At 62.8% G+C, this 27,983-nt stretch overlaps 1 protein-coding gene across 5 annotated transcripts; it reads left to right on the top strand.

Moving 5' to 3' along the window:
• The first annotated feature begins 203 nt into the window (after nucleotides 1–203).
• Nucleotides 204–27,556, top strand: CIC (capicua transcriptional repressor). Of its 5 annotated transcripts, none has more exons than XM_043899282.1 (21): nucleotides 204–338; nucleotides 3,515–6,310; nucleotides 18,186–18,335; nucleotides 18,423–18,657; nucleotides 18,761–18,890; nucleotides 18,985–19,167; nucleotides 19,248–19,413; nucleotides 20,245–20,447; nucleotides 20,536–20,761; nucleotides 21,357–21,460; nucleotides 21,706–22,921; nucleotides 23,009–23,196; nucleotides 23,571–23,692; nucleotides 23,788–23,954; nucleotides 24,055–24,345; nucleotides 24,442–24,764; nucleotides 25,037–25,290; nucleotides 25,388–25,542; nucleotides 25,621–25,752; nucleotides 26,329–26,460; nucleotides 26,564–27,556. In XM_043899282.1, exons 2-21 carry the CDS (start codon nucleotides 3,526–3,528, stop codon nucleotides 26,929–26,931), a joined length of 7,530 nt encoding a protein of 2,509 aa, XP_043755217.1. In that variant the 5' UTR covers nucleotides 204–338; nucleotides 3,515–3,525; the 3' UTR covers nucleotides 26,932–27,556. The 5 variants fall into 5 exon arrangements, with proteins under 5 accessions (XP_043755217.1, XP_043755218.1, XP_043755216.1 ...); XM_043899283.1 differs by lacking the exon at nucleotides 204–338 and adding an exon at nucleotides 974–1,124 and having other exon boundaries at nucleotides 25,391–25,542; XM_043899281.1 differs by lacking the exon at nucleotides 204–338 and adding an exon at nucleotides 974–1,124.
• Nucleotides 27,557–27,983: the final 427 nt, after the last annotated feature.

Genomic DNA, 27,983 nt, shown 5'->3' with positions numbered 1-27,983 from the left:
GGCAACAGGGCTTTCCGCGGGGCCGCGCCAGACTTTCTGAGACTGTTGATTGGTTGTAGTTGCGGCCACCCGGCAGCCAATCAAACGGGGGAAAGGTGACATCACTTATTCTCCTCCCCTCCCCCTCCAAACTTCCCTACTCCCAGCTACCGGCAGCAACAACCACGTGGGGGAGGGGTAAGAGAGTAGAACCCGGTGAGGTCATTGCACCGCCCCGACTGCTGCTGATTGGTTACGGGGCTCGAGGGTGGCGGTTGGCTGCTCCTCGCACCTCCCCCTTGTGCCGCTACCGCCGCCACTGAGAGGAGCCAGCAGCGACGCCAGAGCCGGGAATCCGGGTGAGTCGGGGCCCTGGGTCTAACATGCTCCTGGCGTCCAGTGAGACTCACGAGGAACTGCCCTTTCGACTTTTTCTCCTCGCACGGGTTCTTCAGAGCTCCAGGCACTCTGTCACATGGGAGTTGTAGTCTGCCATGTACTGTCGACTATGGGCCAGAGACGTAAGAAGACTACCATTCCCAGCAGGAATTGCGACAAGCCGGTCAACAAACGCTCAGGCCACGCCTTCTAAGCCTGCTCATTGGAGAGCCTGTCCCTTAGCCCCGCCTTCTTGCATTTCACTGGCTACTGTCCTTCATAGAGGCTGGGTTCCGGCATAGAGTGCAAGACGACTGGGTACTGTATTCGTCATTCTAAACTAAGACGGACTACGATTGGTCGACGTTGATGTCCATCACTTGTTGTAGGGCAGGACCCTAGGCTGATCGGGCGGTCGTAGGCTCAGGTTGGTGTCGGTCCCAGAGGGAGGCCGATCTTGGACTTTGGCCCCTCCCCCTCGCGCTGCCGGGTGGGCACGATTGGCTGTGGCAAGCGTCGCTCGTCATTGAGAGGCGGAGCCGACCAGGCTCTGAGTATCTATTGGCCTAGGACGGCGCCGGTCAGCGGGGTTGTGGCCGCTGATTGGCTGACTGCTCCAGCTGTTGCAGGTCCATTCACCATTTTGTGTGTTGGAGTAAAAAAAAAAGGGAGAATCGAGAGGGAGAGCCGGAGGGGGGGCGGGGAGGGACCGGACCGGACCGAGCCGGGGCCACGGCCCCCCGCCCCGAAACCCCGCTGAGCCCGAGGTGAGGGGCGGGGCCAGGGCTGACACAGGCAGGGGGGTTTTGGGGTGCTGGGGGCCGAGAGGGGACAGGTGGCAGGGACGGGGAAGGGGTACCGGGGAAAAGGGGTGAGTGGGATGGTGGGAAGGTGGGACAGAGTAGAGGAAGTGGTGGGGAGAAGGAGTGACAGAAAAAGGGTGACAAGGAGCGGGTGGTGGGCAGAGAATTGGTAACAGGAATGGAGGGGTGACAGGACTAGATCAGGGTGACAGGGAGAGAGAGGGGACAGAGTTGGAGGGGGTGACAAGGAGAGGTGATGGGGAGAGAAGGTGACAGGTCCAGAGATGGCTGACATGAGAGTGACTGGGAGGAGGGGGTGACAGAGAGAGATGAGGGTGACAAGGAGGGAGTGACAGAGGAGGGGGCCTAGGGCCTGCGAAGAGAGAGGTGGAGATAGAGATGGTGACAGGATGGGAAAGAGAGTGGCAGAGACGCTGGTGTCAGGAGGCCTGATGGGAGCAGAGGACATGAGACCCTGAGAAGCCTGGGCCAGCCTGGGCTTCAGGAGTTACTGCTTAGATTCTGAGGGAGGTGAGGGCCCAAGAGGGCCTTGGGTGGGAGTTATCCTGAGAGGGTGGACAGGAAGAGAGTAGGCCCCAGGGGAAGGAAAGAAGCTTGGTTTTTGGTGTGAAGAACCTGGACCAGGCAGTAGGGTCCAGGGGTGCCAGGCAGTGTGGTTGTAGGCCCTGGGTGGGGTATGCAAAGGTTTGTGTTGGGCCCGGTCTCAGTGCCCAGGATGGTGGTCTAGCAGGTCAGTGGAAGAAGGTGGTGGTGGCTGTCCAACTCCTGGGTGCTTGGGTGCCTGCCCCAGTGTGAGAAGCCCCGGGCCCCCCAGCCTCTGCCCGAGAGGACCCTAGGATGGGCTCAGAGAAGGGGCAGCCTGGGACTGCAGGCTCCTAAGCAGCAGCAGGCCCCAAGTGGGAGAGCATGAGGTCGGGGTCCCGTGGGAGCCTGAAGGCTGAGTCAGGGGTGCCTCGGATCTTCTTTGGCTTATGGTCCTGGGTCCCCTAACCCTCCCGGGGGCCCCCTTTTTGGCCTCTCAGGTTCTTTTAGTCACTTCAGAGTAAAGTTTTTTCCCTTCTCTTTTCTCAGGGCAGCCTGAAAGGGGGCGGGCAGTAATGACTGTTCAGGAAGTGGGTGAGGTTGGCCTGCTGGGCTTGTCCTCCTGTCTTTGACCTTCTCCCACTTACCCCCACCTGGAGTCCGAGGGCATATTTGGGGACCAGGGGGGCCTAGTCGGCTCAGCCACCCTGCCAGAGCCAGCCCAGGCAGGGCGGGGATGCAAGCAGGCCAGAAGGGGGGTGGCTGGGCTTTCGGGTATCACGCTGGGTGCTGTTGGGGGAGGGGCAGGCTCCCATCCAGAGGGACCGTGAAACCCTAGGGTGTAGCCCTGTGTCCCACTGTGTGGTATGTGTGTGTGTGTGTGTGTGTGTGTGCGTGCGTGCGCGCACGCTTAACGTTCAGCCCTGTGGTAGCACTGGGTATGAGCTCTTGCCCCAGACGTGCCCCTGCCTGTTCTCCGCCAGGATCTGGGGAGATGGTTGTACCTGGCAGGCCTAGCGTGCAGAACAGAGTGGGCAGCTGTCCCTTGGGACTCGCAGCTGCCCACTCCTTCCCACAATGCCTGGCCATGCCAGGCTGCCCAGGGCCGGGGTGGAGGTGGTAGAGAGAGGCTCACATCGCAGCCCAGTCACCTCCCTTTCTGTGACTGTGTGCCTGTACATTTGTGTGTGTGAGTGTGTGTGTTCTCTGGGCAGTGACAGTGCAAGGTAGTGTGCCCTCTGGATCATGTGACAGGTAGCACACTGAAATGGTTAGGAGCACAGACTCGGGGGCCAGATTACCTGGGTCCAGATCTCAGCTCTGCCATTTCCCAGCCGGATGGATGTGGACGAGTGGCTTGATCTCTCTGTGCCCCAATTTCCTCCCGTGTAAATGCGGCTGATGGTAGCATCCGCCTCTTAGGGCTGTGGTGAGGATGCAATGGGTTAATAAAAGCAAGTTTAGCCCAGGGCTCGGCAAGTGCTCCATAGGTGTGAACTGTTACTTTTAGTTGTGGTTCCCTTGGGGCAGTCAGAGTGTGTGCCTGCACCTACTGTCCTCTGCAGAGAAAGCAGAGTATGTGAGGGTTCCCAAGGAACCAGAGTGTATAGCTCAGGGCATATGGTGCCAGTCTGTGTCTGGGTGCCGGCCAGGGGCCCAAAGGAGTTGAACATAGCCAGGCAGGAGACCTTGAGGATCATGGAGTTGAGGCAGTAGCCCCAGCAAGTGGGAAGTCTTGGGGGACACTGGGTCTGGGGGGGCGGTTCCTGAGGTTGCTCCCAATGATCCCTGTCTGTCCTCTCACCCGGCAGGTGGACAAAAGATGAAGCCCATGAAAAAGGCATGCACCAGCCTTCCAGGTTCTGGCAGCGGTGGCAAGTCCCCACCAGCCACCAGGGCCAAGGCCCTGAGGCGGCGAGGGGCTGGGGAGGGGGACAAGCCAGAGGAGGAAGATGATGAGGCGCAGCAGCAACAGCCGGGGCCCGAAGAGGCTGAGGAGGGAGAGGAGGAGGAAGCCGAGCGGGGCCCGGGGGCCGAGGGGCTGCCCCCGGAGCTGCACTCCGACGACCCGGCCCCAGGCCCTGCTGAAGAACCCAAGGTAGAGGGGGAGGCGGGCCGCTGGGAGCCTTCACTCAGCCGAAAGACGGCCACGTTCAAGTCACGCGCGCCCAAGAAGAAGTATGTGGAGGAGCACGGCGCCGGCAGTGGCAGCACTGGGGCGGCGGGTGCCCCTGAAGAGCGGGCTCGGACCCCTGAGGAAGGCGGCGCTCTGGGGGTGCCTCCACGGCCACCCACCTCCACGCGCTCCTCCTCCACCGACACAGCCAGCGAGCATTCAGCCGACCTGGAGGATGAGCCAGCTGAAGCCTGTGGTCTGGGTCCCTGGCCCCCGGGCAGCACCAGCGGGGGCTATGACTTGCGGCAGCTGCGGTCCCAGCGAGTCTTGGCTCGGCGTGGGGACGGCCTCTTCCTGCCGGCTGTGGTGCGCCAGGTGCGCCGAAGCCAGGACCTGGGTGTGCAGTTCCACGGGGACCGGGCCCTGACTTTCTATGAGGGGGTGCCTGGCGGGGGTGTGGATGTGGTTCTGGATGCCACGCCCCCGCCGGGGGCTCTGGCGGTGGGCACAGCGGTCTGTACCTGCGTGGAGCCCGGCGTGGCGGCCTACCGGGAGGGTGTGGTGGTGGAGGTGGCCACCAAGCCCGCTGCCTACAAGGTCCGCTTCGGCCCTGGCCCCAGCTCCCAGCTGGGCCCAGCCGCCCTGCCGCAGCCGCCTCAGCCACCACACCGGGAGCCCGAGGAGGCGGTGTGGGTGGCCCGCTCCAGCCTCCGCCTGCTGCGGCCCCCCTGGGAGCCCGAAGCCCTGCCAAGGAAGCCCCCAGCGGGCTCTGAGGAGGAGCAGGCCGAGCCCGGGGCCACGCTTCCCCCCTGCCCTGCTGCCCTGGACCCCAAGCAGCCTGAGGACGCCGAGGTCTCCAAGATCAGCTTCGGTGGCAACCTTGGGGCTTGTGAGGAGGGTGAGGAGAAGCACCCGCCCGCCCTGGGCACCCCGGCTCTGCTCCCACTGCCGCCCCAGCTCCTGTCACCACCGCCCAAGTCCCCGGCCTTCGCAGGCCCAGGCCGCCCGGGTGAGCAGCCTTCCCCGTGCCAGGAAGGGAGCCAGGGTGGCAGCCGGAGCAGCAGCGTGGCCTCGCTGGAGAAGGGGGCTCCGCCGGCCGCCCGGGCCCGCACGCCCCTGACGGCGGCCCAGCAGAAGTACAAGAAGGGCGACGTGGTCTGCACGCCCAACGGAATCCGAAAGAAGTTCAACGGCAAGCAGTGGCGACGGCTGTGCTCGAGAGACGGCTGCATGAAGGAGTCCCAGCGGCGGGGCTACTGCTCCCGTCACCTGTCCATGCGAACCAAGGAGATGGAGGGCCTGGCGGACAGCGGTCCTGGGGGGGCTGGGCGGCCGGCGGGTGTGGCGGCCCGTGAGGGCAGCACCGAGTTCGACTGGGGGGACGAGACGTCGCGGGACAGCGAGGCCAGCAGTGTGGCGGCCCGCGGAGACTCCCGTCCACGCCTGGTGGCCCCCGCCGACCTGTCTCGCTTTGAGTTTGACGAGTGTGAAGCGGCGGTGATGCTGGTGTCCCTGGGCAGCTCTCGCTCGGGCACACCCTCCTTCTCCCCCGTGTCTACACAGTCACCCTTCTCGCCAGCCCCGTCGCCCTCACCCTCACCGCTCTTCGGCTTCCGCCCTGCCAACTTCAGCCCCATCAACGCCTCGCCCGTCATCCAGCGCACCGCTGTCCGCAGCCGCCACCTGAGCGCCAGCACGCCTAAGGCGGGTGTGCTGACGCCACCAGACTTGGGCCCCCACCCGCCGCCACCTGCCCCCCGAGAGCGCCATTCCTCTGGCATCCTCCCCACCTTCCAGACCAACCTGACCTTTACTGTGCCCATCAGTCCTGGGCGACGGAAGACAGAGCTGCTGCCCCACCCGGGGGCGTTGGGGGCCCCTGGCGCAGCGGGCGGAGGAGCCGCCCCGGACTTCCCCAAGAGCGACAGCTTAGACTCTGGCGTGGACTCGGTGTCCCACACACCTACACCCTCCACGCCGGCCGGCTTCCGAGCTGTGTCGCCCGCCGTGCCCTTCTCCCGCTCCCGCCAGCCCTCACCGTTGCTGCTGTTGCCGCCACCTGCCGGCCTGACCTCGGACCCTGGGCCCTCCGTGCGCCGGGTGCCTGCCGTGCAGCGGGACTCGCCCGTCATCGTCCGCAACCCGGACGTGCCGTTGCCCTCCAAGTTCCCCGGGGAGGTGGGCACTGGCAGTGAGGCCCGGGCCGGGGGACCCGGGCGGGGCTGCCGAGAGACCCCAGTGACCCCCGGGGTGGCCAGCGGGAAGCCTGGCCTGCCCCCACCTCTGCCAGCCCCCGTACCCATCACTGTGCCTCCAGCTGCGCCGACTGCCGTGGCCCAGCCGATGCCCACCTTTGGCCTGGCCTCCTCACCCTTTCAGCCGGTGGCCTTCCACCCCTCACCTGCTGCCCTGTTGCCTGTCCTGGTGCCCAGCAGCTATACCAGCCATCCTGCCCCCAAAAAGGAAGTCATCATGGGCCGGCCTGGGACAGGTAAGAGGTTCTGCTGGAGGGGCTGGGTGAGGGCTCATTTTGTACCGGGCGACTGGCAAAGTGGCTCTCGAGAGAGGTGAGCTCCCCTCCCCGGGGGGCATTCAAGGGGGAAGGCTGGCCTCCCCTCTGCACAGAAGTTCCCATGGGAATTCCTGTGTCAGGCTGAGCATGTGGACTTTGAAGGCTCAGTGCTGTGTTCCAGAGGCCTCCTGGTTGGGGTCCACCAATCAGCAGACCTTTTCTGAGAGTGCAGGCTCAAAGCCAGCCCCACCCCCCACCCCCCCCAGAGCTGATGGGGTAACAGAGATGGTAATCATGATGACAGCTCCCATGGCCTGAGGACTGACAGGGGCATCACTGTGATAAGCACTGTGAGTGGGTTATCTCTCCTAACCTCACACCCACCCCTTAACGTAGCACTCACAGCATACTGATCCTTGCTGTGAGTAGGCTCCTATAGAGGAAACTGGGAGTTTCTTGATGATCCAGTAGTTGGGAATCCATGCTTCCACTGCAGGGGCCCCCGGTCTGATCTCCGATCAGGGAGCTAAGATCCTGTAAGCTGCTGCATGGTGCAGCCGGAAAAAAAAAAGAGGAAACTGAGGTCGGGTTAGTTACTTGCTCAGGGTCACGTGGCTAGTAAATCCCGGAGCCAGCCTTCAAACCCAGGCTGGCTGGCTCGTGACCACTTGGCCACAGTCCTGGGTTACAGATGGGAAGACTGAGGCTCCAGTGGGTGCTTCTGCCAGGTGGTGGCAGGCCCAGACCTGGAGACCTCATCTTCGCTGCTGTACCTGGTAAATAGCACAGGTGTGGTCAGTGCCCTGGCGGGGAGCCGGGGGCGTGCCGGGCATGCCTCCAGAGGTGAACCTAGTCTGGCTGCCCTCGGGACAGGGCGTGTAAGCCAGGGGTTGGAGGAGAAGTTGGAACCTGCAACCCTGGGACAGAAGAACCTCCTGGGAGGCTCATGGGAAGGCTCCGAGGTCAGAAGGAGCACAGCTGAGGATAGCTGGTGTGACTAGAGGGCTGAGGCCAGGGATGGGGGCGAGGCATTTCTGAGATGGGGCTGGAGAGCCATCTGGCTTGGGCCTTGTCAGAGCAACTTTCATGGAGGGTGACAAACCTGTCACTCACCCCTTCCCGAGCATCTTTTTCTTATTTACCTATTCATTCACTGTTGACTGACGGCCCCCTCTGTGCCTGGCCCTGTGCTGGTTGATGCTAAGGACACAGTCCCATCCTCACAGGGCTCATGGTTCCTAGAGTAGACAGACCTGTCCCCAGATAGTGGCTGTCCAGCGTCGTTAGGGCTGGGGTGGTCAGGGAGGACTTCTTGGAGAAGGGGCCGTGAATGCATGCTCAGTCGCTTAGTTATGTCTGACTCTTTGCGACCCCATGGACTGTAGCCCGCCAGGCTCCTCTCTGTCCATGGGATTCTCCAGGCAAGAATACTGCAGTGGGTAGCCATTCTCTTCTCCAGGGGATCTTCCCAACCCAGGGATCGAACCCCCAGATCTCCTGCATTGCAGGTGGATTCTTAACTGTCTGAGCCATCAGGGAAACCCTCTAAAGTGAGGCCTGAAGGGTGTGCAGAAGGGAGCCTGGCAAGGCTGGCAGGAGGGCCGTCAGGCAGAGGGAAGAGTTTGTGTAAAGGCCTTGAGGCAAGAGCCAAAGTTTAAAGGAAGTTGAATCTGCAAAGTCAAGGGCTCTAGACGGTGGGTGAGTGTTGGGATGTGTGGCTGCATAGGTGAGCAGCACATCAAAGTCAGATCATAGAAGGTCCTTCTAAGACTTGGGAACTTTTTCCTGAGGGCATTAGGGAACTAGTTGTACTTTGGGTTGTACTATGTACTAGTAGTTGTACTACTAGTTGTACTATGGTACAACTAGGGTTGTGCCATATAGGGTGAGTTCCAGCCCCTGAGACCAGGGAAGGAGGTGTACGTGTGGATCTTGGTAGGAGCCGCTGGTGTCTTGGGCTGGAACAAAAACTAGTGTAGGAAGGAGTCCAGGCCTTGCCCTCACTCAGCTCCAGCCCAGACCCAGGGCAGAGGACGCAGAGACAGCACTTGCCTGTTATGCTCATATACTGAGGTGTTTTTTGCTCCACCCCTACCATTTGTTACATTTGTTATTTTGTAGCTGATATGAGCAAAATTCTACAAAGTGGGCACAGCAGGGATTCCTGTCCTTAGGCAGGTGAAGACACTGAAGCAGAAGGACTCTATAACCATCCCCTTCAGCCTCCCACCCCCCACATGCCTGCAGCCCCCTGACACTGCCCTCATATATAGCACCGCTGGGTCATGGCCCTCACTGCTGCTGCGTGGGGAGGTGACCTGAGGCCCGCCAGGGTGGTCTGGCAGCGTTCCTGACACCTTTTTCCAGATGAGGAAAGTGAGGCCCTGACATGAGTCCTGATGGAGGTCACCCAGCCAGGGAGGGGCAGGACTGTGTCTTGAATCGGATCTCTCGATCTAGATCACAGGACCCTTCCTACCAGAAGTAAGAGTAATAATTTATTGAGTACCACCCATGCATGTGCCTGGCACACTGCTCAGTAAGTGCTCAGGGCACCTTTACTCACTGAATCGTGATCACACCCCAGGAGCTCCGCAGGACCATTAGTTCCACTGGACAGAGGAGGAAACTGCAGTCCTAGAGGCAGAGTGACTTGCCTGTGGTCACCCAGCTAGGAACAGGGAGAGCGAGGATTTGAACCCAGACTGTTTGGCACCAGAGCCCAGGCTCTTGGGCACTCTCAGTAATGATAACAATAACAGTAATAGTAGCCCGCTTTATTGAGCATATACCACATGCCCAGCCTCAGGGATGGGGCTGTCTCATTGAAACTTCCTGACGCTATGAAACAGGGATTACCAGTGACCAGCCCTGTCGTTGGTTGCGGGAGGGGGACTGAGGTTCAGGGAGGGGAGGCCCCTTGCTGGAAGCCAATGGGTCGTCAGAACTTGTCCAGTGCCTGTCCTGGCGGTTCTGAGCCGCGCCTCCCTGACTACACCCATGCTGAGGTATCCAGGCTGCCCTCAGGTTCCCAGCCAGTGGGCCCTTTTGTTCTTCTCTGAGAGGCCTCCTAAAGCCTTGGGAAGTAGGCACCTTGGGGCCTTCTCTGTCTTGAAGCCCAGACAGGGCAGACCGTGCCCAGGGGCACAGTGAAGCTATCACCCTGGCCCCTTTGGACCGCCCATGCCAGGGCCTGACCCTCCGTCAGGGCAGCAGGTGTGAGGGGGTGGCCCAGGGCAGCCTGCCTGCATCTGCCCCCGACCAGGCATTTGCTTCCGCTGGGGGACTTGCTGGAGCAGGCGGGCCGGCATTCTCCGCATTCTGTGCATGGCCGGGCCAGCCAGCTGCCATCGCCACCTCCCTCTGACTCTTCCCGCCTGCTCCCCCGGAGAGGAAGCCACCCCAGGGCCTACAGCCCTGGCCTAGGAGGCCAGATGTCTCAGCCTCGTGCTTGGCATGGCCTGCCTTCCAACTCCCGGCTTCTGCCTGGGTTCCCCGTATTGACAGGCAGTGCCCCTTCTCCTGGGCCTGTCCGCCCATCTGCCTGTTTGAGCCATTGCGTATCTGTCTCTCCCTTGGGTGCCTATGTCTGTCTCTGCCCAGGTCTCTATTTCTGCGCCTGAGTCTCCCTCTCTGGACTTCTTCTCTCTGGCTTTCCCTGAGTCTGGCTCTCAATGGCTTTTGTGGTTTGTGCCTCCTTAGATACCAGTCCTTGTTGGAGCTTTCATTCCACCCTCTTTCTATTTTGCCCCCTCCTCCCCACCCCCCGCCCCGATCTGGAATTCTGTCTCTGGTCCAGCCTTGGCCTACCCTCTGGTCCTCCTCCTTCCATTCTTTAGACAGACCTGCTTCCCCTGTCCTAGCCCTCATTCCCACTCTGTGCACATCAGGAACTCTGTTCCTCTAAGTCACTGGAGAGTTGCTAAGCACCAGGTCTCTTGCTCCCTCTTAGAGGAGTGTTGGGGTAATGTCTAGGCCTGAAGGCCCCTTCTTGGTCCTTGACAAATTAAATGTCCGCTACTGTCCTGAAAGCTGCTGAGAGTTGTCGGGAGCTATCCTACAGACCCATCAACACCCAAGCACCTGTTCCCAAGACAGGCAGGAAGGCGGGGGCTTTGGGGGCCAAGCTAGGAGATCCGGCTGTGGGGGAGCAGCAGGAAAGCTGTTCCTCTGCCCACCCACCTGCTCGAGGGCATGACCCGGATCACCTCTACCACCCCCAACCCCATCACCTTTCAGAAGACACTTTGGTGCCAGCTCCATTTAACTGAGTCCCACGAGTAGTCCATCCCAACAGGCAGGATCTCAGAGACCAAGCAGTATCCACCCACTGTGCTTGGGTGCGTTGGGAAAATGAGGCCCCAAGAGGAGCCAGGGGGGCGGCGGTGGGGGGGGGGGGGATCCTCCTAACTCGCAGATCCAGACTCTGCCCAACGAGAATTTCTGTTTTGTCTCAAACAATAACCCCTGCCTCTCCCACCAGAAGTCCCTCCTCACCCCTCTCCCTGGCCCAGGCTGGGGTAAAGTGGGTGGGAAAGGCATATGTGGACACAGGCACAGGCAAGGATGAGCAGAGAGAGCCAGAGCCAGGGGAGGGCAGAGGAGAGAGGCAACTCTGGCTGAATGAATGAGGTGATGAGGGAGGTTCAGGTAGGCTTCTCACTGGAGGTGACATTGGAGCTGAAGCAGGAAGAGAGTGGATTTCAGGGTAGTAGAAGAGAAGGGCCATCTAGGCATAGGCAGCCACAGGAGCAAAGGCCAGGAGGGGTGAAAGTGTATGGCCTTGGAGTGGCCAGTTGAGGCTGGAGCCGATACGGGGCCTAGGCTTGGCAGAAGGGTGCCAAGGAAGACAGTTACAGCAGGGCCACGCTTGAGTGTCAGTCCCGTGAAGAGCCTAGAAACGGTTCAGAGCAGAGGAAAAGGGTTGGATCAGGCTGTCAAAGACCCCTGGATAGGAAGGAGACCTAGCCTGGGAAGAAGAGGGTGAATTACAGGAGAGAGGAGCGAATAGGCTCTTTTGAGGTAGCTGGAGTGAGTCTTGGAGATTTCTTGGAAGAGCCCCGAGCGCCAGGCACTGCAAGGGGTCAGGCTGCCTCCTGGTGGCGGCGGGTGGCTGGGGCGGGGGGGTCGGGGGGAGGGTGGTTGCCGGCCTGCGCATGCGCAACGCCGCGGTGGTGTGTGTGGCCCGCAGCCCCCGGCGCCCGGGCATTAATGGCTCCATTAGTGGCAGGGAGGGAGGCGCATTAGCGGCGACGACGGCGTCTGGCTCCCATTACCACCGGCGGCAGCGGCTGCACCGCAGGCGGCTGGACCCTAGCCTGCCGCGCCGCCGCCTCCGCCCGCACCCGGTTCCCTGTTCCCGCTCCGTTTGGGGGCCTGGGCCAGGGAACCCCCGTCTCCCCACTTCGGTGGAAAAGCTAATCGTGAAGCCAGGCAAACCGGGACTCAAATCTTGATCATGCCACCTCCTGACTGCAAGATCCTACCCCCTTCTGAGCCTGTTTCATGCGAAGCAGCCAGGGAAAGAGGGTGCATCGGGGGCTTTGTGGATCCAGACCTGCACCCAGTGAGGGCCGCGCCCATTCCCGCGCCCTAGAGGGTAGGCCCGGGGCGGCTGGCCTCGGGTCTTCCCATTGGCTGCTGTCACTCCCGCCGACGCCAATTGGTCGAGACCTGCTCCCCCCGCCCTTGCGCCATTAACCCTTGCGCGGCCGCGTTCTCGGTCTGGGTGGGGGACCTGCCCCCCCAGCAGACAGTTCGGGTGCCAGCTGGCCCGCGCCCCGCCGCGGCCCGCGTGGGTGTCAGGCCGGCCGGGCGCCCGCCCGCCCTCCCAGCACAAAGCGGCTTTGTGGGGCCCGCCAAGGGCTGGCTGGGGGCCAGGCGGCGAGTGGAAAATCTCGTGAGCGCGGGGTTGGGGAGGAGAACGCAGGGCGGCGCCCCCTCCTCCGCCCAGGCAGTGGCGCCTCCCTCAGCCCGCGCGGACCAGCCCTTTCAGCCCCGGCGCTTGTACACTCCCCCTCGACTCCCTTTTCTACCCCCAAATCCACATCCCTCCCTCCATCCTATCCCGCCCATCTCCCAGTCCCTGGGGAGCCTCCCCCACACCTCTCGCTTGCCTCTCTTTCCCTTCTGGTCCCCCTGCCTACCCCAGCCCCACTCACACTGACTCACCCCGGCGCTATTTTTAGGCCCCCATCCCTCCGAGCAGCACCAGCCCAATCCTGGGCTCGTTCCCCAGGCAACCCTGGCCGTCGCCGACTCCGCCCGGGGTGGGTGGGTGGGTGTGTATGTGGAGAGCGGGTGAGGGGAGCTGGGGACACCGGGGTGGTGAGCCGAGGCGGGGACCCGGGCCTGGAGAGCAGGGTGGGGAGCCGCAGGCGGCAGGGCGCGGTGCCTCTCGGGCTCAGTAAACGGGGGCCCGCGAGTTCAGGGCATGTCTGCCTGTCCCTCAGTCTGTCAGCATCCCTGGCTGTGCGCCCCAAGGCTCTGGGCAGGCCTCAGCCTGTGCCACCCTGGATGGCAGTTGCTGTCTCTGTCTGGGCTCCCTGTCCCCAGGCTGGGGTGGGATGGGGCCCTGGGGATTGTTTGGGGCCGAACCTTTTGTGGAGTTGGTTATGGGGTAGTGCAGGGGTGAGCTGCACTGTAGTTCTGCCTAGTACCTGCTCTGCATGAAGGGTTGGTGGAGCACTCCCTCTCAGATGGGGCTGAGGCCCTGGTTTGGGGAACCTCCTCAGCATTTTCCAACCAGGGAGGCCCCAATTAGAGTTGGGGATGGCTGAAGACATGGAACTGCTCCCTCTTCTCTACTCCTAATCACCCCCACCCAGGGTTCCTCCATTCCAAACAATGGAAACTAAGTATAGGGCTGGCCCAGTGCCCAGGGCAGGGGGGCCCTTCCCGCCCGGATTCCGGCCCCTCCCTGCTAGGCTGGGCCCCCACTTGGCTGTCCCCTACCCTGTAAGGGGCCTCTTCCCATCCCTCCTCTGTGGGCACTGCCTTCTACCAGATGTGCAACCCTCCCAGATGTCTGGGGCCCTCTTTCCCTCCTGTGCCAGGCTTAGCTCCTTTTCTCACGCAGCAGAAGTGGGGGTACTGGGGGCAGGGTTCCTCTGAGCTCAGTCCCTGAGCTGCATTGCAGTGGGGAAGGGGTTAACTTGCCAGGAGGTGACTCACCGGTGGGGAGAGGAGGGGGCAGCCATGGGGAGATAGAGCAGGCCACATTGATTTCAGTCTAGATTTCTGCTTCACATTGCAGTCCCTGGGGCAGTGAGGTAATGGAGGGTCTGAGTCTGGGGCTGCATAGGGAGGAGGGGGTGGTCACCTAATAGTCCCTCAGTTGATCTCTCCAGGCTCACAGCCAAGAGTCTGGCCCTGCAGTCGCTGGAGGTCAGAGGGCTACAGACCTTCCCTTTCCCTCTGGGCTCAGGTTACCTGGTTTTTGCCCCTTCTCCATGTCTTCATCTCTGTAGGTGCAGAAGGCTGGGAAAAATGTTTGTGCCTGTCACTGACCCTACCTGTGTAGGAGCTCAGTCTTGGTCCATCTGAGCCTGTGCAGTCTTGACCTGCTCAGCTGTGACCCCAGGCCTCTGCCTTCACAGGATGTGACCTCAGGGCCCCTCTTGCGTGATCCAGGGCCACTGCCTCTCTGCCTGGTGGGCCCCAGACCTTGTCTGTGACTCTTTGTGTGCCCTCTGACTTTTCTATAGTTCATCAGTCTCTCTGAATCTTTGAACATATTCCCCACACCTTTGGGTTGGGAGTCTCTGCCTATGTCCACCCTGAGGGTGAGTTTTCATAAGCGGAAAGAGCACTTGAGTTGGAGTGCTGGGCTGTTATGTCCCAGCTGCATGATTTTGCACCGTTTATTCAGTTTCTCTGAGCCTCCCTTTCTCATCTGAACAATGGGCATAATAAAGTGTACTTTCCTAGTGGTTGTGAGGATTCAACGCACAGGGTCATAGATACAAACTCCCCAAACGAAGCAGCCCCAGTGTTAGTGTCCCTTCTTCCTTCCTCTGAAAAAAGTGACTCCCAATAGAGTGGTGGCCTCCTGCCTTACACTGTGAGGTGGAGGGTCCCAGGTGGCTGCTAAGTGTCAGGTGGGGTTGCTCAATGATGGTGAACAGCCATGGCACTTTGTATACCTGATGAGCCAGGGTACTGAAGTAGTGCTCACTGGGGTAAGTTTATATAGTGTGTGGGGTCAGTATGATGGCACTTGTGAGAGTTACCTGTTGGGAGTGCCAGGAAGGCCACGAATGTTGGTTGTGTTAGAGGGACATAGGGTGTGCGCAGTGGACAAACAGTGGCTGTGATGAGGTGTAGGAGATGATTCTGTCTGTTTAATATATCGTGTGTTTGTATGATGATGCACAGGGATGTGTGAGGAGGATATGCTTTGATGAAGCATGTATGACAGGGCATGTATGAAATGGGTGATGTGAAGAGGATGGGTGAGAACGAGTGTGTGTGACTGTGGGCGGGGCGTGATGGACGGTTAGTGTGGGAGGTAGTACATTTATGTGAGGAAGTGTTCTAGGTGTGTGACTTCGTGTGAGAGTGTAAGAGGGAGGGTCCATGTGACCCTGGGTGTGGATAAGGTAATGGGTGTGGTAGGAAAGTCTGTCTAGGAGTGTGTGTCTGTGTGTGTGAGTTTGTGGCTGCTGTTGTGAGTTGGTGAGGGCTCAGGGGTGGCTGGCCCAACCCTACACGCAGTTCGTCTGCCCTGTGGGGCCGGGCGCGCCCCAGGTGGGCGTGAGGGAAGTGGGCCGAGCCGCGCGTGAGCGTGTTCCTCGCGCGGACTGGACACACACTAGTACCACCCACAGCCCCGGGCCTCTGCAGCACAGCGCCCCGAACCGCCCCCCTGGCTCGGTGCCTTTACTGCAGTGCGCCCTCCCTGCCGCCCTCCTCCCGCGGTCCCGCCCCGGGCCGGCTTGGGTCCAACCGGAGCCCGCCCCGCCCTGCCCTTATTTGCATATGACTGACGTTCCCCCGGGGCGGCCAATGGGGGCGGGCGCGGCGGGGCCTGACCCGCGCGCGGCGGCGGCAGCCAATGGATTTGCGCGCGGTGGGCCGGGCTTGCGCGGAAGGCCGCGGGGGAAGCGGGGAAGGGGCGGGAGGAGGTGCGGCGGGGGGAGGGGAGCGCGTAGTAGTGGCGGGGCGGGGAGGCGGCGGTGGTTCGGCGCGGGGCTCGCTCGGAGCGCACGGACGCACGCACGCTCGTCCGTCTGCCCGCCCGGGGCCGGAGGCCGACCCCGCGCTGAGCCGCGGGCCCCAGGCCCGGAAAGGCGGGGCGCGGTGCCGGCAGCCGGGGCGCGCGGGGCCAGAGCCGTTACCCGCCGGAGCTGCGAGGGAGGGAGGGAGCGAGCCAGCGAACGGGGAAGGGAGGGGGCCGCCCCCGCGCACGCGCGCCGCGCCCCGCCCCACCTGCCCCGCCCGCCCGGCTCCGCGCGGGAGGAGGGAGAAGGAGGGGGCGGCGCCGATGGCCCCCGTGCCGCGCGCCCCGTGACGGCCCCCGCGCGCGCCGGGGGGCGGGGCGGGGCCGGCGCGCTCTGACCTCCCCCCGCCCCCCGGGCGGCGGGAGGCAGGCGGCGTTGTGCGCAGGCGCGCCCGGCAGAGACCCCCGCGTGGGGCGGCCGGAGGGGGGCGGCGTGCGGGGGGGGGGGCATGTGGCAACGGCCTCCAGCTCCCCCCGGGCCCGAGCGGCGGCGGCCGAGGAGCCGGCGGCGGGCGGAACGGCGGCGGCCGCTGAGGAGGCGCGAGCCCCGGCCGGGCCCCCCCGCGCCGGACCATGTACTCAGCCCACAGGCCCTTGGTGCCCGCGTCCGGCGCGGCCTCCCGTGGCCTCGGCATGTTCGGTCAGTAGCGCCTGGGCCCTGGGACTGCAGGGGTCAAGATGTCGGGGTGCTGAGTGCAGAGTAATGGTGATGGGGTTACAGTAAGAGAACGGTGGCGGCAGAGTAGAGGGGAAAGTTACAGAGCTCGGCTGGGCCAAGTGGTTAGTGACGGCAGGTGGGAGTGTAGCAGAGTGATAAGAGTGCAGAGTGGGGCGTAGCTGGGGACAGCTGTGGGGTTTAGGTGCGGGGTGGAACAGGTATGTTGTCATAGGAGGTGAAGGGTGCAGAGTACCTGGTTCCGGAGCATGGGTTAGAATCGTAGCAGCGTGAGACCTGGTCCCAGGTGTGAAATAGTGGGGAGGCGCTGGGGGCTGTGATTGAGAAGTGGGTCTAAGGACAGGTCTTGGGATTGTGAGTGAGGCACTGTCTGCTCAAGAGTAGTGTGTTTGTGGTGTGCTCTTCAGGGGAGAGAGAGGGCGAGACCCAGGAACCTGGAGGGTAGTGTGCTGGGGAGGAGTTCAGGAGGGACAGGACCAAAGGACGGTCCTCCCATTGTCTGCTGGGCCCCTTCTTTCTCACCCAGCAGAAGATCAGGAGGCAAGATCTTTCTGAAGAGAGGGACCTGTCCAGGTCTCTAAAGGCTTTTGTGGGTTTGAGGGCCCAGCAGGCTTGTGGGGCTCCAGTGCCCCAGTGGTAGGGATGGGATTTTCATAGTATCTAGAGTCCTCTCCAGTGTTGGCTTCTTTGTCCCTCTCCTGTTGCCTTGATGTCTACTTCTTGTTTTGGCAGCATCTCACAGAAGCAGGTCTTGAGGCCAGTGCCTCCCACAGGGGCTCCACCAGGCCAGCCTTCCGAAGGCATTGCTGGGGGGCGGGGTCAGATGAGGTCAAATTGATCTAGATCAGGGGGAGCCTGGAGTGATGGGGACCGGGGCTAGGGCGTTTTCCTCCTGTCTTCATGGTCTTTCTCTAGCAGGGGCCTTTTCTGTGGGTTCCACTTCCCCCAGGGAGCTGGCAGTGAGAAGGAGACCCACTCCCAGCCTGGGCCTGCCCCAGGAGTCCAGCCAGGGGTGGGCCGCAGCCTCAGGCTGGCTCTCTTACCACCCAGCTCCTGGAACAGAAGGTTGGCCCCTGGTGCGGGAGGTACCTTCCTGTGCATATTCTCAAGGAAACACCTGGAGCTGTTGCCTTGCCTGGGCAGGGTCTCATAACAATTCTCTTGTCTGCTCTATTGTCCCTGCCTTTTCTTCTGAGGAGCTTACCACACCCTCCCATCTTTCTGGGCAAGAGAGCTGGCCACTATACTGGAGGGAAGTGCAGGAGTGTCAAGTGAGGGAAGGCGGAGAGGCCCCTTCACAATTAGTAGACTTCTCTCTGAGGAGAAAAGAGAAGGATGCTGGAGCCACCATGCCCAGCCCGGGAAGGGCAGGTCTGGGTCCCTGCGGTCTGTGGTAGGGGGAAGGAGGCAAGGAGAAAGGCCTGAGATCCCGTGCCCTGTGGGTAGTGGGGAGAGGAGGGAAGGAGAAGAGTGGGAGTGGAGGTTGGGCCATCTGCCTCAAGAAAAGAGAAAGGGAATGTGAGGCCAAGGTGAGGGGCTCTGTCAGATGAGGCGTGGTGATGGGAATGGGGCACGCCTGGGGGAGGGTCTCCAGCCCCGCCAAGGTCTTCCGAGAGTGAGATGGCAAGCAGTCATGGCCTGGTTTGCGACAGGAGCCAGTCGTTCCTCTGGCCTGGTCCCTGGTGGCAAGCCTGGTGGAGGTGGAGGTGGGGGAGGGCGTGGGGTGTGAGGACTCCTTCCCTGCTTCTGTTTTTGTTCTTATAAATCTAAAAATCTGTCAGCGAGGAGTTCTTCCTGAGTGATGTCGCACGCCTGAGCCCAGGGCGCTCTGGGATGGGGGAAGAGGGTGTAAAGAAGAGGGGGCGGCGCCTTGTCCAGGGTGGAAGAGAGCGTGTGTTGGGGTGGGGGGTCCCGGCCCGGCTCTCCTGCCGCCCCGCTCAGCTGACTCCCTCCCACAGTGTGGACAAATGTGGAGCCTCGCTCTGTGGCCGTGTTCCCCTGGCACTCCTTAGTCCCCTTCCTGGCCCCCAGCCAGCCTGACCCCTCTGTCCAGCCAAGTGAGGCCCAGCAACCTGCCAGCCACCCCGTGGCCTCCAACCAGAGCAAAGGTGAGGGGCGGGGGGCCGTGGGGAGGCCCGGGGATGGGGTCGGGATGGCCCCGGAGCCCTCTGACCTGCCTGCTGCTCTGCCCCCAGAACCTGCTGAGTCGGCGGCCGTTGCTCACGAGCAGCCACCGGGCGGGACAGGGAATGCTGACCCGGGGCGGCCCCCTGGAGCCACATGCCCTGAGAGCCCAGGGCCCGGACCCCCCCACACTTTGGGGGTGGTGGATCCTGGGAAAGGCCCCCCTCCCACCACGGAGGAGGAGGCCCCTGGACCGCCAGGAGAGCCACGGCTGGACAGCGAGACAGAGAGTGACCACGACGATGCGTGTGTACCCTGATGCCTGGGACCAGGGAGGAGGGGGCGTGGCTGGAGACTCAGCTCTCCCTGTTCCTGCTGCTCTGTCTCCATCACATCTCATTCCCCACAGCTTCCTCTCCATCATGTCTCCTGAGATCCAGTTGCCCCTGCCGCCCGGGAAACGCCGGACCCAGTCCCTCAGCGCCCTGCCCAAGGAACGAGACTCGTCTTCAGAGAAGGATGGACGCAGCCCCAACAAGGTGCCTCATCGCCACCCATCCCTAGCTCACCCCGAGGACACCCAACCCATCCCCGGGGTTCTAACAATCCCACGCGGGCTGCTGTCTTCTGCAGCGGGAGAAGGACCATATCCGGCGGCCTATGAATGCCTTCATGATCTTCAGCAAGCGGCACCGGGCCCTGGTCCACCAGCGCCACCCCAACCAGGACAACCGGACTGTCAGTAAGATCCTGGGCGAGTGGTGGTATGCCCTGGGGCCCAAGGAGAAGCAGAAGTACCACGACCTGGCCTTCCAGGTAACGCCGCTACCTCTCGGCTCCTCAGCTTCCTCCGGTCGGGCGGATGAGTGAAGGGTCTCCCTGCCCTTTCCTGCTAGGTGAAAGAGGCTCACTTTAAGGCCCACCCAGATTGGAAGTGGTGCAACAAGGACCGGAAGAAGTCCAGCTCAGAGGCCAAGCCCACGAGCTTGGGGCTGGCAGGAGGGCACAAGGAGCCGAGGGAGCGGAGCATGTCGGAGACAGGCACTGCCGCTGCCCCCGGAGGTCAGTGAGCCCCTCTGCCCGCTTCCCTCCAGTGGGCCACCAGTCTCCCCTTCGCTTGCTCAGCCTGCTTTCCCAGCAGCTCCTCTCGGCTTCATTTCTTTTGAGCACCTCACTGCAAAGGCCCTGACACTGAGCTGTGGTGAAGGAGTCAGGGAGGTCCAGGAAGGTCACACATCCGAACAGGAGCCTCATCATCAAGTGCCATTTACTGAGCATTTGCTACGTGACAGGCACTTCTTAGAGCATAACGTCTAGCATTCAAAACCAAAGCCCATTTTCTAGATGAGGAAACTGAGGCTCAGAAAAGCAGAATCAGTTCCTTGAAATCACAAAATACTAGGAAGTGGCCGAGTCTGAATTTAAACCGCAGCTTGTTGACTCTCGAGGCCGCAGTCGGAAGGCCTTTATCGGCTACTGCTGCTGACTGACGGTGTCTATAGAGTGCACCACCCTGAGGCGCTTTTCTGGAGATCCTGTGGGTTCTGGCCCACAGCCCTGCGAGGGATGTTCCTTTTGCTCTGAGACAAGGGAACAGAGGCTCAGACAGTCCAGTGGCTGTTGGTTAAGCAGTGCCGCACATACCTGTCTCCAGGCTTTTCTCCCCTCAGAAAGGCCGCCTCCCAGGGAGCAGTGGGCTCACTCCTCGAAACCCCAGAGGACAGGAAGTTGTGGGAAATGCTGGGCTGGTGGGTGGTGTCTGTCTTCTGCCGGGTGGCCCAAGAAATCCACCCTGCTTCCACCCAGTATGTAGAAGTGTCTGTGGACATTTTGGCCAGCCTAGGCGCTAGTAGCAGGCTTCCTGACAGTAACTTTGTCTCTCCCGCCCTGCAGTGTCTGCGGAGCTCCTGTCTGTCACGGCCCAGACACTCTTGAGCTCAGATACCAAGACTCCAGGGAGCGGCTCCTGTGGGGCAGAGCGTCTGCACGCTGTCGGGGGACCTGGCTCGGCCCGGCCCCGCGCCTTCTCCCACAGTGGGGTCCACAGCCTGGACGGCGGAGAGGTAGACAGCCAGGCGTTGCAGGAACTGACTCAGGTCTGGAGGGCAGGCCGCAGGGGTAGGGGCGACGGGCAGGGAGGGAGGTGACTGCCCTGGCTGAATTCTCCCTGCACTTGCCCTGCAGATGGTGTCTGGCCCCACATCCTACGCTGGTCCAAAGCCCTCCACCCAGTATGGGGCTCCAGGCCCCTTTGCGGCGCCCGGGGAGGGAGGCACCCTAGCAGCCAGTGGACGGCCCCCACTGCTCCCCACCCGGGCTTCCCGCTCCCAGCGTGCAGCCAGTGAGGACATGACCAGTGATGAGGAACGCATGGTCATCTGTGAGGAGGAGGGGGACGATGATGTCATTGGTAAGCTGTCTCAGGACCCAGAGTCCTAGCCGGGAAGCAGCAGGCTCAGGTTGGGAAAGATAGGTGGAGATTTGGCCCAGGTCCTTCGGCCCCTTTTTCTTCCCTTCCCCGTTTGTTTGTGATCCTGGGCCTGTTCAGTACAGGCCCTACCGAGGTAGTCCAGCCCTGCCCTCGAGAAGCCCCAGGTCAGGGACTTCCCTGGTGGTCCAGTGGTTAAGACTCCATGCTCCTAATGCAGGGGGTCCAGGTTTGATCCCTGGTTGGGGAACTAGATCCCAGGTGTTGTGACTAAGACCCAGTGCAGCCAAATGAATAAGTGTTAAAAAAAAACAAAAAGAAGAAGCTGCAGGCCAGACAGGAATCCTGAGGATACCAGCATGGCCGGGCCATTGGGGTGTAGGGTCAGGTGCCATTTCCCGTTGCTCTCAGGGTCTGGCGGCAGGCAGGTGGGCACACCTGGGCTGAGGAACAGCATTCCTGGACAACACTTAGCCAGCAAGGGGCAGAGCTGAGGCCAGAGCCAGGCTCCAGACTCTCCATTCTGGGCAGCCCTGCGCCCAGCCCTTTGCCAACAGTGTTGCATCTGCTCCCTCAGCTGATGATGGCTTCGGCACCACTGACATCGACCTCAAGTGCAAGGAGCGGGTGACTGACAGCGAGAGTGGAGACAGTTCCGGGGAGGACCCGGAGGGCAGCAAGGTGAGTGCTTGGGACTTGCTGTTGTCTGGCCCACGTGTCCTGGGAGGGGGACTGTTCCTTTGCCTTGTGTCAAGAGAGGCGGAGATGAAGGCTCAGAGAAGGCGAGCTATTTGCCCCATGGACATCTCAGCCTGGATGAGTGGAGGCCTTCAACTGGCCTGGCTGCCAGGCAGGACGCGGAATCCGGGATGGCAGGGTGGCAGGCTCCCCTGACATGGTTGTGTCTCCCTTTTCTTTCCACTCAGGGCTTCGGCCGGAAGGTGTTCTCACCTGTGATCCGTTCCTCCTTTACTCACTGCCGTCCGTCGCTGGACCCTGAGCCTCCAGGGCCCCCAGATCCACCTGCAGGCTTCGGCAAAGGCTACGGGCCCACCTCCTCCGCGTCCTCGCCTGCTGCCTCCTCCTCCTCAGCCGCCACCTCCTTCCCATTGGGCTCAGGGACCTTCAAGGCCCAGGAGTCAGGTCAGGGCAGCACCACAGGCCCCCTCCGTCCCCCACCTGCTGGAACTGGGGGCCCAGCAACACCTTCTAAGGCCACCCGGTTTCTCCCCACGGATCCTGCCACCTTCCGTCGCAAGAGACCTGAAAGCGTGGGCGGCCTGGAGCCACCGGGCCCCTCAGTCATCGCGGCGCCTCCCAGCGGGGGAGGAGGCGTCCTGCAGACACTGGTCCTGCCCTCAAACAAGGAGGAGCGGGAGGGCAGCGGCGCGCGTGTGCTCTCAGCCCCGGCGCCCTCGCTGGCCTACGGGGCCCCGGCAACCCCCCTGTCCCGCCCGGCCGCCACCATGGTCACCAACGTGGTGCGGCCCGTCAGCAGCACTCCTGTGCCCATTGCCTCCAAGCCTTTCCCTGCTCCCGGCCGGGCCGAAGCGTCTCCTGGTGACACAGCTGGCGCCAGGACTGAGGCGGTCACTGGGTCCCGGGCACCGGGGGGCTCCCCACTGGGCGTCAGCTTAGTGTATTCGGACAAGAAGTCAGGAGCGGCAACCTCTACGGCCCCACACCTGGTGGCTGGGCCCCTCCTGGGCACTGTGGGGAAGGCGCCAGCCACCGTCACCAACTTGCTGGTGGGCACCCCAGGCTACGGGGCCCCAGCGCCACCTGCTGTCCAGTTCATTGCCCAGGGGGGCCCTGGCAGTGGGGCAGCTGCGGGCTCGGGGGCCGGTGCTGGGAGTGGCCCCAATGGGCCAATGCCCCTGGGCATCCTGCAGCCGGGTCCCCTGGGCAAGGCTGGGGGCATCACCCAGGTGCAGTACATTCTGCCCACGCTGCCCCAGCAACTGCAAGTGGCACCAGCCCCTGGGACCAAGGCAGCGGCGCCCGGCGGCCCTGCCCCCACCACCAGCATCCGTTTCACCCTCCCGCCGGGCACCTCCACCAATGGCAAAGTCCTGGCTGCCACCGCACCCACTCCTGGCATCCCCATCCTGCAGTCCGTGCCCTCCGCCCCGCCCCCCAAAGGTGAGGCCCGGGTGGGCAGCGCGAGGAGCGGGCCCGGCTGCCTCCGCTCCTGTGTGACCACCTGCCCTCCCGTCTCTCACCTCGCAGCCCAGTCCGTGTCTCCTGTGCAGGCCCCGCCCCCAGGTGGCTCAGCCCAGCTGCTGCCTGGGAAGGTACTCGTGCCCTTGGCCACCCCCAGCATGTCCATGCGGGGAGGAGGGGCCGGCCAGCCGCTGCCGCTGGTGAGCCCGCCCTTCTCAGTACCTGTGCAGAACGGCGCTCAGCCACCCAGCAAGGTGAGCGCACCTCGGTGCTGCCCCACCTGCCCCTTGCTCCTCCCTTCTGGGCGTCAGTCTCTGTGTCCTGTGGTTTCTGTGCCTGCCTATCGTTCAGTCTCTTCCTTTTCTTCCCTTTGGTGTCTCGGCTTCTGTCTCACTGCCTGGCTTGATGTCCCTGAGCATCTTGATTCTGCCCTCATCGTTCGCCCCTTGTCCCTTTTCTGTGTTTCCAGCCTCTCGCTGTCTTCTTTCCCTTGGTTTCACCCTCCCCAGCCCCAGCCTAATGTCTCCCTTCTGAGTCTCTGCTGAGATCCAGCCTCCAAGGTCTCAGGCCTCCCCTGCCTCGCTCTGGGGCCCCGGCTCAGCCCCACCTGTGGTTCCCTCGCCCGCAGATCATCCAGCTGACTCCGGTGCCTGTGAGCACACCCAGCGGCCTGGTGCCGCCCCTCAGCCCGGCCCCGCTCCCCGGCCCCGCCTCGCAGCCTCAGAAGGTCCTGCTGCCCTCCTCCACGCGGTATGGCAGTTGAGCCCGCACCTGGGAGTCAGCGCAGGGGAGGGTTTTGGGGGAGCCAGCTCCTCACACCTTCCCCTTTCCTCTCCCTGTGGCAGGATCACCTACGTGCAGTCAGCAGGTGGGCACGCGCTGCCCCTGGGCACCAGTCCTGCTTCCAGTCAGCCTGGAACAGTCACCTCGTATGGACCCACGAGCTCGGTCGCCCTCGGCTTCACCTCGCTGGGGCCCAGCGGCCCCGCCTTCGTGCAGCCCCTGCTTTCAGGTGAGGGGTGGGCCTGGCTGGCAGCTGGGGACCACGGGTGGGGCTGAGGCAGCCCAGGCCCTCACTTGGCCCCCTGCCTCTGCCGTTTCTCTCTCCACAGGCCAAGCCCCACTGCTGGCTCCTGGCCAGGTGGGCGTGTCACCCGTGCCCAGCCCCCAGCTGCCTCCCACCTGCGCAGCCGCCAGTGGTCCCGTCATCACGGCGTTTTACCCCGGCAGCCCCGTGCCCACCTCCTCAGCACCCCTGGCCCAGCCATCCCAGGCCCCCCCAGGCCTGGTCTACACTGTGGCCACCAGCACCACCCCACCTGCTGCCCCCATCCTGCCCAAGGGCCCACCGGCACCCACTGCTGCCACCCCAGCCCCTGCCAGCCCTTTCCCTAGCGCCACAGGTGGGTGTCAGGCCAGGTGAGGGCGGGCTGAGTGGGTGGACCCAGGGCATGGGTTCCTGTCAAGCCTGGCTCAGCAAATATTCTCTCCACCCACAGGCTCCATGACATACAGTTTAGTGGCCCCCAAGGCCCAGCGGCCCACCCCTAAGGCCCCCCAGAAAGTGAAGGCGGCCATCGCCAGCATTCCCGTGGGCTCCTTCGAGGCTGGTGCCCCTGGGAGGCCAGGCCCTGCACCCCGGCAACCCTTGGAGCCTGGCCCAGCCCGTGATCCCCCAGCGTCCGAGTCAGAGCTTGAGGGGCGGCCAGCAACACCAGCCCCTCCACTGCCCCCCGAGACCTGGACTCCCACAGCCCGGAGCAGTCCCCCGCTGCCCCCACCTGCTGAGGAGCAGACCAGCACCAAGGGCCCGGAGACCATGGTGAGTGCCCAGCAGGCCTGGGGGTGGCCAGCACTGCTTGGCTCTGCTCCTGTCCCTTGTCCCCTCTTCTGTCCCACCCCTCTTCCCTCTTCCTGTCTGATCCGCACCCTTGTGGGCTCTCCTCGGGCTTGTCTGTCTGCACAGCTGGGTCCTGCCCACAGTTCTGTATCTCAGCGGTCAGTATCCATCTCTGTGATCCCTCTGTTTCTGGGTCTTGCCCTGATGAGTCTGACCCCAGTGTTCTCCATCTCCTTCCTCACCCACCCCCCCAGGCCAGCAAATTCCCCAGCTCGTCTTCAGACTGGCGTGTCCCTGGGCTGGGCCTGGAGAGCCGAGGGGAGCCCCCCACCCCTCCCAGCCCGGCCCTGGCTCCAGCCCCAGCTCCTGGTAGCAGCAGCGGCAGCAGTGAGGGCGGCAGTGGGAGGGCGGCCGGGGACACCCCTGAGCGCAAGGAGGCAGCTAGTGCCGGCAAGAAGGTGAAGGTGCGGCCCCCGCCCCTGAAGAAGACCTTTGACTCTGTGGACAAGTGAGCATCGGCTGGGGGACCGAGCGGAGTGTGCGGGTTGCTGGGAGAGGGGCAGCTGCAGGCGGGGGCAGAGGAAGTGACCCTGCCTGCTCTCCAGCAGGGTCCTGTCGGAGGTGGACTTCGAGGAGCGCTTTGCCGAGCTGCCCGAGTTCCGGCCTGAGGAGGTGCTGCCCTCGCCCACCTTGCAGTCTCTGGCCACCTCGCCCCGGGCCATCCTGGGCTCCTACCGCAAGAAGAGGAAGAATTCCACTGGTAGGCAAGCGCCAGGTGCCCGGGGGAGGTGGAGGACAGATGGGGGCCATTCCACTGAGCCTGCTTCCATCTGAACAGATCTGGACTCGGCCCCCGAGGACCCCACCTCGCCCAAGCGCAAGATGAGGAGGCGCTCCAGCTGCAGCTCGGAGCCCAACACCCCCAAGAGTGCCAAGTGCGAGGGCGACATCTTCACCTTTGAACGCACAGGTGCTGGCGTGGTGGCAGGCAGAGCTGTGGGGGACCCAGGGCCTCCAAGAGGGGTGGGGTCTCAGGAACAGGGTTAAAGGTGGGAGAGTGGGCCCGGTGTCGCTGAGAGGAAGGACAGCAGGCCAAGGGTGGGTTCTGGAGGAGGTGTGTTTTGTTGGCTGTGCTGGGTCTCCATTGCCGCACAGCCTTTATCTGGTTGTGGCGGGCGGGGTCTGCTGTCTAGTTGAGGTGCTCGCGCTTCTCACTGCGGTGGCGGCTTTGCTTCCGGCAGAGGACAGACTCTAGGATGCAACGGCTTCAGTAGTTGTGGCTTGAGGGCTTAGTTGCTCCACACGGGGCATGTGGGATCTTCCCCGATCAGGGTTCGAGCCCATGTCCCCTGCATTGGCAGGTGGATTCTTTACTGCTGAGCCACCAGGGAAGCCTGGTTCTGGAGTCTCACAGGCCCCTAAATTGCCATATGACCTTGGGCAGGTTCCCTCTCTGAACCCCAGTGTGAAACAGGATTCAGTGAGGGCTGAGTAGACCCTTGCATGGCGGCGGGAGGCTTGACCGGGCTCCCTGCGCTGCTCACAGGCACAGAAGCTGAGGACGTGCTCGGGGAGCTGGAGTACGAGAAGGTGCCCTACTCGTCGCTGCGGCGCACCCTGGACCAGCGCCGGGCCCTGGTCATGCAGCTCTTCCAGGACCACGGCTTCTTCCCGTCAGGTGAGCGCAGCTGGCAGTCTCGGGGCGGGGGACTTGGAGGGGGCCTACCTACTCATCTCACCCTGCCCTTCTTCCCCTCCCCGCCTGCCCCTGCTGCCCACAGCCCAGGCCACAGCAGCCTTCCAGGCCCGCTACGCGGACATCTTCCCCTCCAAGGTCTGTCTGCAGCTGAAGATCCGTGAGGTGCGCCAGAAGATCATGCAGGCGGCCACTCCCTCAGAACAGCCCCCAGGAGCCGAGGCCCCCCTCCCCGGACCGCCCCCTACTGGCACTGCTGCTGCCCCTGTTCCCACTCCCAGCCCCGCGGGGGGCCCTGACCCCACCTCACCTGGCTCGGACTCTGGCACAGCCCCGGCTGCCCCGCCACTGCCTCCACCCCCCGAGCCGGGGCCTGGACAGCCTGGCTGGGAGGGGCCCCCCCAACCCTCACCACCCCCCTCTGGTCCCTCCACAGCTGCCACAGGCAGGTGAGGGGCTCCTGAGAAGACCCCAGACCCACAGTACCCCCCTCAGGACATGGACAGTATGTTAGGTGGCAGGAATGGGGGGGCAGGATGGTTGCCTCCTCCCCAGTAAAGCCATTTCGTCCTTTCCAGTTGGGGGCGAAATGAGGCCTGCTCCCTTGTCTACCCCCTCCCCCCACAGCTCCCTCCCTGTGATGGGGGAGGCGACTGAGGGGAAGCGGGGCACAGTCTCCCTCCACCGAGCCCCTGTACATAACCTGGAGTGTGTTACCTTCAGACCTTTTCACTTGTACTTTATGCAAAATGGCTCGTGTGAGGGCTGCCAGCTGGAGGGTAGTATGGGCCTCGGGCCACAGGGAGGTGCCTGTGGAGTAGGGGGAGTTCATGTACCCCTTTTTTCCCCAGAGGGGCTGGACTCAGGTTAGCTTGGGGGTGGGGGCTCCTGCACTTTGCCACAGGCATGGGGAGGGTTCTCTCCCCACCCCCTCTGCCCTCCCAACTTGGGTTGTACTTTCTAAGAAGGTGATTCCCCCACCCTTGTCCCCATCCCCAGAACAAAACATGTTGATCATGTGCAATATTTCTTACTGTGCTGAGAAGACGCAATGATGAGATTAAAGCTGTTTAACACACCTGTGTGGCTGCCAGCTCTCAAGGGAGAAGGGATGTGGGTCATACCAGTCTGGCCCCCAGATGGCCATGCGGTTACAGGCTTTGCCCCTAACCACTGTGAGGAGCGGGATGCCATCCCAGGACCATCCCCTACATCAGCGGGACCTGGTGGGCAGAGTCATGCCTACTCAGCCATTCCGCAGGCATGGTTGGGGAAGGCGTGTGACGTGGTGCTGTGAGAAGGGCAGTTCACCCTTAATGTTCCAGTTGAACTCAAGGTCTGAACCAGGGCAGGCACTGGGTGGGGAGGCCAGTGGGACCAAAGCACCGTCCTGTCCTCAGTGACCCCTGCTGCCCCTGTGTGGCCCGAGCCAGCACTGCAGCCGAGGCAGAGGAATCCTCTCCTGGTTTCCGACTCCATCACACAGCCTTGGACAGTGCTTCTCT

This window comes from Cervus elaphus, chromosome 4 (genome assembly GCF_910594005.1).
Source record: "Cervus elaphus chromosome 4, mCerEla1.1, whole genome shotgun sequence".
Taxonomy (NCBI): domain Eukaryota; kingdom Metazoa; phylum Chordata; class Mammalia; order Artiodactyla; family Cervidae; genus Cervus; species Cervus elaphus.
This window is presented reverse-complemented; position numbering and strand designations above follow the sequence as displayed.